At 43.7% G+C, this 15,337-nt stretch overlaps 1 protein-coding gene across 1 annotated transcript in view; it reads right to left on the bottom strand.

Moving 5' to 3' along the window:
- Positions 1 to 15,337, bottom strand: part of LOC137305093 (butyrophilin subfamily 1 member A1-like) — a 75,314-nt gene that overhangs the window by 49,827 nt on the left and 10,150 nt on the right. Inside the window, exon 3 of the mRNA XM_067973872.1 lies at positions 14,238 to 14,585. Within this exon, the coding sequence (XP_067829973.1) occupies positions 14,238 to 14,585 (348 nt within the window). The remainder of the gene's footprint in view (positions 1 to 14,237; positions 14,586 to 15,337) is intronic.

Genomic DNA, 15,337 nt, shown 5'->3' with positions numbered 1-15,337 from the left:
TGATAGACTTGTTTCCTTAGAGAGTTGCAGGTTCAACTCCAGGCTTTGAGCACAAAATCTAAGACAACAAATCATAAAAAGGTTACAGCACAGAAGGAGGCCATTCTGCCCATCGAGTCCGTGCCAGCTCTCTGCAAGCGCAATCCAGCTAGTCCCACTCCCCCGCCCTTTCCCCGTAGCCCTGAATTTTTTTTCCTTTCAAGTACTTATCCATTTCCCTTTAGAAAGCCATGATTGAAACTACCTCCACCACCCCCTCGGGCAGTGCATTCCAGATCCTAATCACTCGCTGTGTAAAAAAGCTTTTCCTCACCTCGCCTTTGGTTCTTTTGCCAATCACCTTAAATCTATATCCCCTGGTTCTTGACCCTTCCACCAATGGGAACAGTTTCTCTCTATCTAGACCCTTCATGATTTTGAATACCTCCAACAAATCTCCTCACAACCATCTCTGCTCTTAGAAGAATAACCCCAGCTTCTCCAATCTATCCACGTAACTAAAGTCCCTCATCCCTGGAATCATTCTAGTAAATCTCTTCTGCACCCTGTCTAAGGCCTTCACATCTTTCCTAAAGTGCGATAACCAGAACTGGACACAATACTCCAGTTGTGGCCGAAACAGTGTTTTATAAAGATTCATCATAACTTCCTTGCTTTTGTACTCTATACCTCTATTCATAAAGCCCATGATACCACCGTATGCTTTTCTAAGCCACTTTCTCAACCTGCCCTGCCACCTTTGTGCACATATATGCCCAGATTGCTCTGTTCCTGCACCTCCTTTAGAATTGTACCCTTTACTTTATATTGCCTCTCCTCGTTCTTCCTACCAAAATATATCACTTTGCACTTTTCTGCATTAAATTTCATCTGCCACGTGTCCGCCCATTCCACCAGCTTGTCTATGTCCTCTTGAAGTCTATCACTATCCTCCTCACTGTTCATTACACTTCCAAGTTTTATGTCATTTGCAAATTTTGAAATTGTGCCCTGTACACCCAAGTCCAAGTCATTAATATATATCAAGAAAAGCAGTGGTCCCAGTACCGACCCCTGGGGAACACCACTCCATACCTCCCTCCACTCCGAAAAACAACCATTCACCACTACTCTCGGTTTCTTGTCACTTAGCCAATTTTGTGTCCATGCTGCCACTGCCCCTTTTATGCCATGGCCTTCAACTTTGATGACAAGCCTATTATGCAGCACTTTATCAAAAGCCTTTTGGATGTCCATATACACCACATCAACCGCATTGCCCTTATCGACCCTCTCTGTTACCTCATCAAAAAATTAATTCAAGTTAGTTAAACACGATTTGCCTTTAACAAACCTGTTCTGGCTTTCCTTTATTAATCCACACTTGTCCAAGCGACTATTAACTTTGTCCCGGATTATTGTTTCCAAGAGTTTTTCCATCACCAAGGTAAAACTGACTGGCCTGTAGTTGCTGGGTTTATCCTTACACACTTTTTTGAACAAGGGTGTAACATTTGCAATTCCCCAGTCCTCTGGCACCACCCCCGTATCTATGGATGATTGGAAGATTATGACCAGTACCTCCACAATTTCCACCCTTACTTCCCTCAGCAACCTGGGATACATCCCATCTGGACCGGGTGACTTATCTACTTTAAGTGCAGCCAGCCTTTCTAATACCTCCTCTATCAATATTTAGCCCCTCCAATATCTCAACTACCTCTTCTTTTACTGATACTGTGGCAGCATCTTCTTCCTTGGTAAAGACAGATGCAAAGTACTCATTTAGTACCACAGCCATGCGCTCTGCCTCCATGTGTAGATCTTTTTGGTCCCTAATCAGTCCCATCCTTCCTCTTACTACCAGTTTACATGCCCATAGAAGACTTTTGGATTCCCTTTTATGTTGGCCAGCAGTTTATTCCCATACTCTTTCTCTGCCCCTCTTATTTCCAAGAAGGGTACAACTATAATCATGGGTGACTTTAATCTACATATAGATTGGTCCAATCAAATTAGCAATAATACTGTGGGGGAGGAATATCGGGAGTATGTACGTGATGGTTTTCTAGACCAATACGTTGAGGAACCAACTAGAGAACAGGCGATCCTAGACTGGGTATTGTGCAATGAGAAAGGATTAATTAACAATCTTGTTGTGCGGGGTCCCTTAGGGAAGAGCGACCATAGCATGATAGAATTCCTCATTAAGGTGGAGAGTGAAGTAGTTGAATCCGAAAGAAGGGTCCTGAATCTAAATAAAGAAAATTACGAAAGTATGAGGTGCGAGTTGGCTATGATCGATTGGGGAACTTTATTAAAAGGGATGACGGTGGATAGGCAATGGCTAATATTTAAAGAACGTGTGCAGGAATTACAACAATTATTCATTCCTGTCTGGTGCAAAAATAAAACAGGAAAGATGGCTCAACCGTGCCTTACAAAAGAAATTAGGGATAGTATTAGATCCAAAGAGGAGACATAAAACTGCCAGAAAAAGCAGCAAGCCTGAGGATTGGGAGTAGTTCAGAATTCAGCAAAGGAGGACAAAGAGATTGATTGAGAGGGGAAAATAGAGTATGAGAGTAAACTAGCAGGGAACATAAAAACTGACTGTAAAAGCTTCGATAAATATGTCAAGAGAAAAAGATTAGTGAAGACAAATGTAGGTCCCTTACAGTCAGAAATGGGGGAAATTATAATGGGGAACAAAGAAATGGCAGAACAATTAAACACATACTTTGGTTCTGTCTTCACAAAAGGAGGACACAAATAACCTGCCAGAAATGTTAGGGAACCAAGGGTCCAGTGAGAGGGAGGAACTGAAGGAAACCAGTATTAGTAAAAAAAAGTGCTAGGGAAATTAATGGGGCTAAAGGCTGACAAATCCCCAGGGCCTGATAATCTACATCCCAGAGTACTAAAGGAAGTGGCCCTGGAAATAGTGGATGCATTGGTGATCATCTTCCAAAATTCTATAGACTCTGGAACAGTTCCTACAGATTGGAGGGTGGCAAATGTAACCCCACTATTTAAAAAAGGAGGGAAGAGAAAAAAAAACAGGGAATTACAGACCAGTTAGCCTAACATCAGTAGTGGGGAAAATGCTAGAGTCTATTATAAAAGATGTGATAACAGAACACTTGGAAGGCATTAACGGGATTGGACAAAGTCAGCATGGGTTTATGAAAGGGAAATCATGCTTAACAAATCTACTGGAGTTTTTTTGAGGATGTAACTAGTAGAATAGATAGGGGAGAACCAGTGGATGTGGTGTATTTGGATTTTCAGAAGGCTTTTGATAAGGTCCCACACAAGAGGTTAGTGTGCAATATTAAAGCACATGGGATTGGGGGGAATATACTGGCATGGACTGAAAATTGGTTGACAGACAGGAAACAGAGAGTAGGAATAAAGGGATCTTTTTCCGGATGGCAGGCAGTGACTAGTGGGGTACCGCAGGGATCAGTGCTTGGGCCCCAGCTATTCACAATATATATCAATGATTTGGATGAGGGAACTAAATGTAACATTTCCAAGTTTGCAGATGACACAAAGCTGGGGTGGAATGTGAGCTGTGAGGAGGATACAAAGAGGCTCCAATGTGATTTAGACAAGTTGGGTGAGTGGCCAAGAACATGGCAGATGCAGTATAATGTGGATAAATGTGAGGTTATCCACTTTAGTTGTAAAAACAGAAAGGCAGATTATTATCTGAATGGTGATAGATTGGGAAAAGGGGAGGTGCAACGAGACCTGGGTGTCCTTGTACACCAGTCGCTGAAAGCGAGCATTCAGGTGCAGCAAGCAGTTAGGAAGGCGAATGGTATGTTGGCCTTCATTGCAAGAGGATTTGAGTACAGGAGCAGGGATGTCTTACTGCAGTTATACAGGGCCTTGGTGAGATCACATCTGGAGTATTGTGTGCAGTTTTGGTTTCCTTATCAGAGGAAGGATGTCCTTGCCATGGAGGGAGTGCAACGAAGGTTTACCAGACTGATTCCTGGGATGGCAGGACTGACATATGAGAAGAGATTGGGTCTACTAGGCCTATATTCACTCCAGTTTAGAAGAATGAGAGGTGATCTCATCGAAACATAAAATTCTAACGACCAGACAGACTAGATGCAGGGAGGACGTTCCCGATGGCTGGGGAGTCCAGAACCAGGGGTCACTGTCTCAGAATATGGGGTATGCCATTTAGAACCGAGATGAGGAGAAATTTCTTCTCTCAGAGGGTGGTGAACCTGTGGAATTTTCTACCACAGAGGGCAGGGCCAAGTTATTAAACATATTCAAGAAGGAGATAGATATATTTCTTAATGCTAAAGGGATCAAGGGATAGGGGGAAAAAGCGGGAAGAGGGTACTGAGTTAGACGATCAGCCATGATCATTTTGAATGGCGGAGCAGGCCCGAAGGGCCGAATGGCCTACTCTTGCTCCTATTTTCTATGTTTCTATATTATTCACTTCCCCTCTGAACTTTCTATATTCACCCTGGTTCTCACTTGTATGATCAACCTGACATCTGTCATATGCCCCTTTCTTCCGCTTCATCTTATTCTCTATCTCTTCTGACCCATCACTTCTTTAAAGGCCGCCCATTGTTTGTTTACAGTTTTGCCTGCCAATCTTTGATTCCAATTTACCTGGGCTCGATCTGTTCTCATCCCACTGAAATTGGCCCTCCTCCAATTGAGTATTTTTACTCTGGGGTGCTCCTTGTCCTTTTCCATATCTAATCTAAACCTTATGATCGCTGTTCCCTAAATGTTCCCCCACTGACACTTGGCCCACCTCGTTCCCCAGAACCAGATCCAGTAATGCCTCCTTCCTCGTTGGGCCGGAAACGTACTGGTCAAGAAAGTTCTCCTGAACACATTTCAAAAATTCCTCCCCCTCTTTGCCCTTTCTACTATTACTATCCCAGTCTATATTAGGATAGTTGAAGTCCCCCATTATCACTACTCTATGGTTCTTGCACCTCTCTAATTTCCCTGCAATTTTGGTCCTCTATCTCCTTCCCACTATTTGGTGGCCTATAGAATACACCGGTAGTGTAATGGCACCTCTATTGTTTCTTAACTCTAACCAAATAGATTCTGTCCTTGACCCCTCCAGGACATCCTCTCTCTCCAGCACTGCAATATTCTCCTTTCTTTCCTTCCCTATCTTTCCTGAACACCTTGAAGGAAAAATTCAATAAGGATCCGTTCTGGTCCACGTTAGCGCGATGCGCCCGACGGACCCCGGGCAGGCAAGACGCAAATTTGGACCCAAGGGAGCACTTTCCAGGCCTTGCACGTGGAATCAATGCAATTCGCACTTTCCACCACCAGAGGGAGCTCAATCTCAAAGGCCAGATGTTTCTTAGAAATCTCTTAAAGGTAGCTGGTACCTGTTATTTGCTGAAAATAACAGTCTGCTGTCTGCATGGAGTCTGAACAGAGATCAGACATTGCACACATAAAACACAGATGCAGATCCCATCCCTCTGTTTACACATTGATGAGTTATGTTTAAACATTGAATAAAGGTTGCGCACTACTAAATCCCACATCCTCTAATCTGCACGCCAGACCTCAACAATCTGCCGATTTGAGTTGGTACCAGGCCTGCGAAAGTGCATGCACCAAGATTCTCTGCTGATGCACTAGAGACCTTGGGTGCAAGAGGTGGACAGAGGAGAGACATCCTATATCTGCTGGGCAGGGGGGGCGGGGGTGGTGGTGGACAAGAGGCCCTCCAGACATGTACTCAGAAGACAGTGAGAGGCAGCAGGGGATGAAGTCAATACCAGGCACACAGCATCATGAATATGGATGCAGTGCAGGAAGAAGTTCAATGTTTTGACACGAGTGGTCAAGGTGAGTGAGGTCAACTCGGATGCATAGTTTATTATTTCCACCATCCTACTTAGCCCTCAAAAGCAGCAGTGTCAGTACTAGAGGGCACCCTCGAGCACGAGGCCAGTGTCACGATCAGGATCGCATCCTGCACATTTTCAGGACCAACACCTAATAGCACTATTCAAAGAGCTGAGAGTTCTCCCGATGTCTGGCCAACGTTCCTCCCTCAACCAACACCATTCCAAAAAAAAGATTAACTGGTCACTTGCTATTCATGGGATCTTGCTGTGCACAAACTGGCTGCCACATTGTCCTCCATTACAACAGTGACTGTACTTCAAAAATAGATCCAATCAAAGTGCAAGAGGCCAGTGGAGTGAGAAGGCAGCTGAGTGAGTAGTGGGAGTTTGGCCTGAACTTCAGTGTATTTCAGTTTTCAAGCCCTTTGACACAATTTACTTTGCCAGGTCAGTGAAAACCATGTTGTACGGAATTTGCATGATGTGGGAGTTTCTGGAAACTATAGGGAAAATTTCACGGATCCATGTTCCCAGCTTGTGCCGGAAGCATCCATCAGGAAAGTGTGTAACCCCAGCCTGTTATTTTCCACCTATAAAAATTCATAGATGGAACATCATGGGCCTCGATATTTACGGGGAGGTGAGGAGGGAGCGGGGCCAAGTGTCAGCAGCCGGAAAACCCGGAAATACCAGGAAGGTGGAGATTCTGCTAAATTTAACGGCAGGACCTCATTCGAATTTTTTTACTCCGTTTCCCGCCCGACAACTGGTCAAATTGAGGGGCTGGTCAGCTGGGAAAGCCTGTGGTACAAGGCAGCAGCCGGGGACCGCTGGGGACGGTCCCCAGTAATCAAGAAGATCAGGGGTTGGGGCTCAAAGCGCGGCAGCGAGGAGGGAGATATTGCCGGGGGGGTAGCGGGGGGGGAAGAAGGGAGAAGGGGGTGTCAGCCGATTGCAGCAGGTTTGCTTAAGGGGCCCGGAGGGGGGTGGGCCTGACTTCTGCTCCTCCTGGCCCACAAACAGTGCTGGAAAACCACTTACCCGATGGACCCGGCAGCCCCTGCCTCCCTTTAGCTGCCATGTTTGCTGAGCCCTGGGAAACAAGGCCCACAGCCGTTCAATTTAAATGGCTGCCAAAATCTGAGGAACACAGCCTCATTAACATATTAAAATCACTGACCCACCTCCACAGAGTGGTTTACTCAGACGACCCCAAACCCGCTGCAGTTAAACCGGAAATAAGCGCGTTTGCGGCCCTTGGGTTTGGGTGCACAAATTCCCTGGGAATTTCATGTGCAGGGAGTGCTAGAGCAAAACATTCTCCCCTCATGAATGTGCAGGACAATCACAGGTGTAAGAACTGACTCCAGCTGGACTCACACAAGCTCAAAGTTACTGAACTTGAGAAAACAATTGGAAAAACTCCACACTATACAGGAGGAAAAAGGATTCCCAGAGTTTACAGGAGGGAGTTAGCCCACAGCTAGAGAGGCATAAGAAAGGAAGGGAAGGGGTAATCAGATAGAGGCAGTACAAGAAATGCCTGGAGGGTTTTTTAATCTGTTCTTGGGATGTGGGCGACACTGGCAAGGCAGTATTTATTTCCCAACCCTAATTGCCCTGAGGACATCGAGTCAACCATGTAATGTGGGGCTGGAGTCACACAGAAGCCAGGCCAGGTAGGAGTGACAGGTCCCTTCACTGACATACACCAGGAGTACCAATTCATGGGCTGGAGGTGTGTAATTTCCCAATATGCAGGCTGAAATTTCTGGACCTGGGGGTACAGCAGCACGATTGTCTGAGTGGGCAGAGGCTTAATTTGGGATAAGACCTGATTAGGCTGAGCATTCGCCGCTTTTGTGCCCACTGAAAGTTCTTATGGAAGTGGAAACAGGCACTTTCTGCACTCGCCCACTTACGCGCAGACATCACTAAGAGGTGTCTCCATCAGAACTCCCATCAATCCCACTTCATTTGCCTCCACCACAATTTGAGCCTGCAGAAAGCAGGTGTGCTTTTTCTTTTAAACATAGTATTACATACAAATTACCACATGAACAGTCTGTGTGTTGGGTGTTTATCCTTCACATGAGCAGTGACCCTAATACCACGTGACCGCTCTGTTCCCATATCCCTTTATTCTCCTTTCCTTCAACCATCTATCTGACCTATTCTTAAATGTTGACATGGTCTCTGCTTCAATCACAAACTCTAGTCGTGTATTCCACAGCCTCACCATCCTCTGTATAAAAAAAAGTTTCTCCTGCTCACTGTCCTAAAACAGTTATATTTAATCTTGTGTCTATGTCCCTTCTTTCTAGACCCCTCAATCACTGGTAACAATCTTATTTCTATTTACTTTGACCCATCCCTTTATAATTTTAAACTCTTAGCAAATTCCCCCTTAATCTCCTCGCTTCTAATGAAAGCAGCCCCAGTTTTTCAAGGCTTTTTTCACATTTGCACTTCCTCATACCAGACCGCATCCTAGTGAATCGGTGCTGTACCCTCCCTATAGTCGCAACATCCTTCCTATAGGGTGGAGCCCAAAACTGCACACTGTACTCCCAACTGTGGTCTTACTAAGATGTTATATAGATTCATCATCACATCTCGATTTTTATAGCATTACCTTTGTGTCAATAGCCTTGTTCAATTGAGGTGCTGTTTTTAAGGTCTTGTAAACCTGAACCACCAAATCCTTCTGTTAGTCCACGTCACCCAGCTTTCCCCAATTTAAAATATACTTTTATTTTTTTTAAACCAAAATGTACCACCTCACATTTACTTACATTGAATTCCATCTGCCACTTTTTTTGCCCATTCCACCATCTCATCAATATTCCCTTGCAGCTTCCTTTAGCCCTCAGAATTATTTCCTATGCCTTCTATTTTAGTTTCTTCTGCAAATTTGGGCACCACTCTCTCTAGCCCTATATCCAAATCATTGATGTACACAGTGAATAGAAGCAGACCCAGTACAGTACCCTGTGGGACACCGCTACCCACTTCCAACTATGCTGAGAACCTGCCCGTAACTCCTACTCTCTGCTTCCACCAGTTCATAATCCAATTCCCTACCTTCTCCCTAATTCCATTCCCCTTAATCTACTCCAATAGTCTCCTGTCTGGTACCTTGTAAAAGCTTTCTGAAAGTCCATGTACACCACATTCATTGCATTTCCACCAGCCACCATATGAGTCAGCTCCTCAAAGAACTCGATCAGATTTGTCAAACACAGGTTTCTGAAATCCATGTTGGCTGCTTCTAATTATTTTGTCTTCATCTAGACATTTTTTCATTTTTAAAGATTCCAAAATTTTCCCGGCCTCAGATGTTAAGCTGGCCTGTAATTACTCAGGTGAGCTCTGTCTCCTTTTTGAAATGGGCATTAAATTGACCATCCTCCAGTCCTCTGGCATACATCAACTCTTAATACAACTATGAAATATAATTTTTAGGACCTCCACTATTTTGCCCCATTTCCCCCAGGATCCTTGGATGTATCTCCAGCACGTTGTCCTCCTTTAGCTTAACCACCATCTCTAATACTTTCTCTTTATTCATCATAATATCTTCATTTTGCTTTTGATCAATTAAAGGAAACAGATTTTGAAAAGTACTGAAGCAAAGGGCTCAATTTTGAAATGGTTGCAGGTTGGTGGGGGGGGGGGGGCGCGCGTGGGGAAGGTGCGTGTGGCAAACCCGAATTTAAAAAAAAAAGTTACCTTTTCCGACGTGATCGCAATGTAATTGATGATGATTAAAGTTGTTTCCGGGTTTCGCGCCCGGCAGCCAGCCTGATTGACAGGTTGGCTGCCGACAGGAGCTGCAACACCGGGGGCGGGGGAAGAGAAAAAGAGAGAGAGAGAGAGAGAGAGAGACACATCATCCGGCGCTGGAACAAAGAGTGGAGGATGCTGAAGATCTTGGGTGAGGGTGGAAAAAAGAGGGAGAAGTGGAGAGGGGAAGATCGGGGGGTGGGGGGGGGAAAAAAAAAAGAGAAAGGAAGATCAGAGAGGGAAACATCGGACAATGGAGCAGGGTGGAAAGGCTGGTTTATTTTGTTTTTTTAAACTTTGTGCAGTGGTTTTTTATTTTGTTTATTTTTGCCTCATCTGGCTCTTCATGCCTGGTTTCACCAGATGTGAATCGGAAGCCATGGGAAAGCCACCCAGGTAAGTTTAAAATCGTTTTAACTATCTACTACATCAGAAATAAAGTACCTTAAGTACCTCAATGAGGTACATTTGGTTCTTTAACTATCATCCTGCTGGCTTTAATTGCCAGCGGGACTACCGGTTTCATGAAGTGGGCGCACACACAGGCGTGTCTGTGGGGAACTCGGAAGTCGGCGGGTTGGAGCCGGCTTCCGAACCAGCTCGGGATTTTCGCAGTCCCCCTGCCCCCAAAATTTGATTTTAAAATTGAGCCCGAAGTTTCCCTGCCAATTTCCACTTATTCTCTGCTCACGATCCTCACAGTCCCACCTGACATTTAACAATTCTCTTTTTATTGGTACATTTGTAGAATACTGTTATTTTTAATATTAAGATTTGCTCCTCATACTCCTTCCTTGCTTTTCCTATCCCTCTGTTAATCTTGTTCCTCATTTTCTTGCATTCTTTCTTATCATACCTACAAGCCCGACATTTTAGTTTATCTCTAACCTCTGTTTCTCCACAGCAGTCTTTTTTTTTTAAAAATGGTATATATTTATTGTGCAACTTTGTAATCGCACTTTAAATATATTATTGATCTACAGTACTAAATGCCAATTTCTCTCTCCACCTCACCTCAGCGAGCTAACTCATCTTTTTAAAATCTGCCCTGTTAAAGTCTGGTGCCCTTTTTGTATTAACCTTTCTATTAGGATCTTAAATCTTATCATACGGTCACTACTCCCAAGGTGCTCAAACACATTTAACTAATCGACTTGATCTAATTTGTTATTTATAACTAGATCTAGCAACACCTGTCCCCTTGTAGGCATATAAATATATTACTTGAGGAAGGTGTCTTGCACACATTTTAGGAATTCCATTACTTTTTCTCTTTATTCCCTCCCTGTCCAAATCAATATGTGGATAATTAAAATTACCAAGAACAATAATTGTCTTATTCCTACCCATTCCCTTATTGATCTACAGACTTCCTCTTCTATTTCCTCCCACAATTAGGGGATCTGTGGTACAACCCCACTAATGTAGCAATCCCTTTATCGTGCTTACGAGGACCTGGTCATAGTAGAAGTAGGACTACTTGTAATTTAAAAGGCTACAGCAGAGCAATTGATTGCTGTAGATAAAGCAGCAAACCAAAACTTTGGGATGTGGGCCGGGGCACGTCCACTGGGTGTGCAGAAGTTTTACCCAATCCAAATCAAACCCCAAGAAGCTTTTAGAAAAATTTCTAGCCTATCCACTTTCAGTGTGCATCAGAAATTCAGAAGCAAAATTTTACTCTTAATTGCTTGAGGGCAGGAATCACTAATTATGGGGATAACAGTGAGGAGGGGGAATCTGACAGCACAAAAAGGGGCTATGGAGAACTGGGCAAGATTATGATTGGAGAATAACACCTGATGGTCTGAGGGAGTCCACGGGCAGTTTGGGTCCCATTCTCCAGCCCCAGCCCCCTCCCCACTCCACTGCACTGCACGGTCCCCACCCACCCTGCACATGTACCCTGCTCCTCTTCAGTACTGCCAGACTCTGCCCTTCAATGATCCAAAATGTACCCCCCAAGTCCTAATTGACCCCAGGATCACTCACCTCAGCCTCTGCTCCCTTCCCCCCCTCCCCACCCCCACAACAGATCCCAGAACCTTCCTTGCCAGTGTCCCAAGGCTCCCTGCAATGGTCCTAGAAACATACTCAAGGGGATGAATAGGGCAAACTGAATCTTTGGTTTTGTATCTAGCAGCAAACGACACAAAATGGAGGAGTTAATGTTGAACTTTACAAGACTTTAATTGGAGTATTATATCGTTTAGGACACCCCATTATAGGGCAGATGTTAAAGCAGTGGAATAGGTGCATCATAGAATCACTAGGATGAGGGGCTATAGAGATGGAGACTTGAGAAGTTATGCCTTTTTTCAAAGCCACTGAGAAGGTTAAGGATGGCTTGGTAGAGGTCTTCAATATTATGAAAAATTATAATACGGTAAATAGAGTTAAGACCATTCCCACTGGTTGGCAACACAGTAAAGAGGGCTCAAATTTAAGACAATTACAAAAAGAATGAATGGATGGTTAGAAAAATAATGGGGGCAATTTCAACCTAACCCGCCAGTCGGGAAGCTGACGGGATCGGGTGGAACGCTGGTTTTACACCCCGCCTGATTTTACTTTCCATTGAAGTCAACCGAGAGTAATGTTGGGCGGGGTGGAGAACAGGTGTTTCACTCGATCCCGTGGGATTCCCACCCAGCGAGTTAGGTTAAAATTACCCCCTATGTCTTTACACAAGGGGTGGTTAGAATTTTTTCAGACATCCATTAATACTGGAGAAGCAGCTGAGAATTGAAGGGTAGTAAATATATTCCAATATTAAAAAAGGACTAAAGTATGACCCCGATAATTACAGATCTAAGCTCTGCGGGGGTTCTTTCTCCTGGTTTCCCACTGTAGCTTTGGTGGGAGACTGGTGGAACCTTGTGAAAAGTGTGTAAATGGCTAAAAACATTCCTCTGGGGATTCAAACAATCTCCTGCCAAAAGTTACAGCAGGACACCAGAGAACCCCCGTGGAGTTTCAGGGTCCCAGGATCCATAGTGGAAAAATACTGGAGGGCATTTTACGGGATGCTTGAAGCAAGCATTTAAAAAGTACATCATGTGTGGTGGACAGCATGGGTTTGCAAAGTAATAGGTCAAGCCCTGCAAACCTACTAGAATTCTTTCAGAGGGTAACTAAACTAGTGGATGAAGGTAATCCAGTATATATAGTTTACTTCAATTATCAAAACACATTTAACAAAGTTCTTCGTGTGGGGGTTAATGAGGAAACTTAAGGTTCATGGAATGGTTGACAAGTTGTCTGGAGGGATTGGGAATTGGCAAAAAGACAGAGGATGATGATAAATGGAAATGCTTTGCCTGAGAAAAAGTAGCTAGTGGTGTTACAATAACAACTTACATTTATACAGTGCCTTTAAATGTAGTAAAACGTCCCAAGGCGCTTCACAGGAGCGTAATCAGACAAAAATTGACACCGATCCAAAGAAGATAACATTGACCAACTGTCCTAAAGAGGTAGGTTTTAAGGAGAGTCTTAAAAGGAGGAGAGAGAGAGTTGGAGATGCAGAGAGGTAATTCCAGAGCTCAGTGCCTAGACAGCTGAAGGCATGGCCGCCAATGGTGGGGTGGTGAGGGAAGTAGCGGATTGACAAGAGGCCAGAGTTGGAGAAACACAGAGTTCTCGGAGGGTTGTTGGGCTGGAGGAGGTTACAGATAGGGAGAATTTAAAATTGAGTCGTTTGGGGACCGAAAGCCAATGTAGGTCAGCAAGCACAGGGGTGATGGGTGAACGGGACTAAGTGGGGGCTAGGATTTGGGCAGCAGAGTATTGGATGAGCTTAAGTTTATGGAGGATGGAAGATGGGAGGCCGGCCAGGAGAATATTGAAATAGTCGATTCTAGAGGTAACAAAAGCATGGATGTGGGATTCAGCAGCAGATGGGTTAAAGCAGGAGCAGAGATGGGCGATATTACGGAGGTGGAAATAGGCAGTCTTGGTGATAGAGAGGATATGGGGTTAGAAGGTCAGCTCAGGGTCAAATAGGATGCCGAGGTTGCGAACAATCTGGTTCAGCCTGAGACAGGGGCCAGGAATCGGTGGCCAAGGAACGATGTTTGTGGTGGGGCTGAAAACGAGGGTAATTTTAACCTAACTGGTCGGGCTGGAAACCCACAGGATTGGGTGGAACACTGGTTTTACATCCCACCCAATATTACTCTCCCTTTAAAAGTAATTTAAGTCAACAAAATATATGAAATCATAAATTAAAAAATGAATGTTACCAGCATATGTTCTTAATTAAGCCATTATAAACAAATGTTCTTAATTTCAACATCCTTTAGTTTCTGACCTTTTGAATATTTTTCTTTAACAAACCAGTGCTGAAAATGTATTCCTCATGAAATTTATTGTTGCATAATTAACTATTACTACAGGACTAATTTCATTACCCATCTCCAACCCATGCTCCCTTAATGAGTGCAGCTTCACCATTGGGAGTGTGAAATTAATATATTGAATATTACACCAACTGCTAAAGAAACCTATTTTTAAACCATTTGCAACTTAAACAGGGGTCAACAAAGACACAAACATATTACTTCTCCAAAGTTATTAATGTGTAAGTAGATATTTACTAACCTAGAACGTCCAGTCTAACTGCAGTTTCTTCATTATCGGTTTTGTCATCAACTAAACATGTATAAGTCCCTGCATCAATTATTCTTGTGTTCTTTATTCTAAGAGAAACGTTTCCTTTGGTCAGTTCATCTTTGAACAGTTCAGTCCTTCCTCTGTAATCCTTGTGTTGAGCAGCAGTTTCATCTTCTCCGTTTCTGTACACGTGTACTGGCAAATCAAGACCTGATTTAAGCCATCGCACCACCATGTTGCTGGCGGATATATCTGGCACAAGCTGACAGTCCAATAGAACATCGTCACCTGCAATAGCTACAACAGGATCACCAGGTCCAAGAACGAGGAATTTACCTAGTGAACAATAACATTTAAAAACAAAATCAATTCTTCACAAACTACAGAAGGCAAAATACATTTAAGGTAACTGATCATTTAAAATATATAGTACAATATACATTTCCTCCAGAACTGTGCTTGTAAAAGAACATGAACTCAGCAAGTTATTGATTCTAATTTAATACCATCAAATTGAAATGATTAATTTGGTAGATTTCTGGAGTTTGTTTTAACATATATTTACACAGCTTGTAAATATTTGCGAGTCCTGTTAGTATTATGTCTCCCTCGGAGGAACTACCACAATGTCTTGGGGACCTTTTCCTCAACTGTACGCAGCACAGCCATTGGAGGTGGCAATCCACTGTCACTGAGCACAAGGGAGGCGTGAGTGGGATTAAATGCTAAAGAAAACAATTGGGTGGTGAAATTTCCAAGGACTGTGAAAAGTACGGCAAGGACAAGGCTGGATACAAAGCCCCAAACTAAAAGTGACAAAATTCGGATAAGGAGAGTTTGTGCTGGGAGACCAGTGATCAAGGGAAGAAAGCAGGAGGCAAATCAATATCTCCATGGGTTGTTTGCCATTTTATTTTGGTGTGGGGTTTGTCTGCTGGGAGAGATTAACGCAAAGTTAAAAACTCAGGTTCCAGGAAAAATAATGGCTCAAAATTTCCCGTCAAAATAACGGCAAGGCTAATAGTGCTCACTGTTATTTGTATGCAAATCCCACCGCAACTTCAGGCGAGGGAAGATGCGCAATTAAA

The sequence above is a fragment of the Heptranchias perlo genome, chromosome 39, assembly GCF_035084215.1.
Source record: "Heptranchias perlo isolate sHepPer1 chromosome 39, sHepPer1.hap1, whole genome shotgun sequence".
NCBI classification, from domain to species: domain Eukaryota; kingdom Metazoa; phylum Chordata; class Chondrichthyes; order Hexanchiformes; family Hexanchidae; genus Heptranchias; species Heptranchias perlo.
This window is presented reverse-complemented; position numbering and strand designations above follow the sequence as displayed.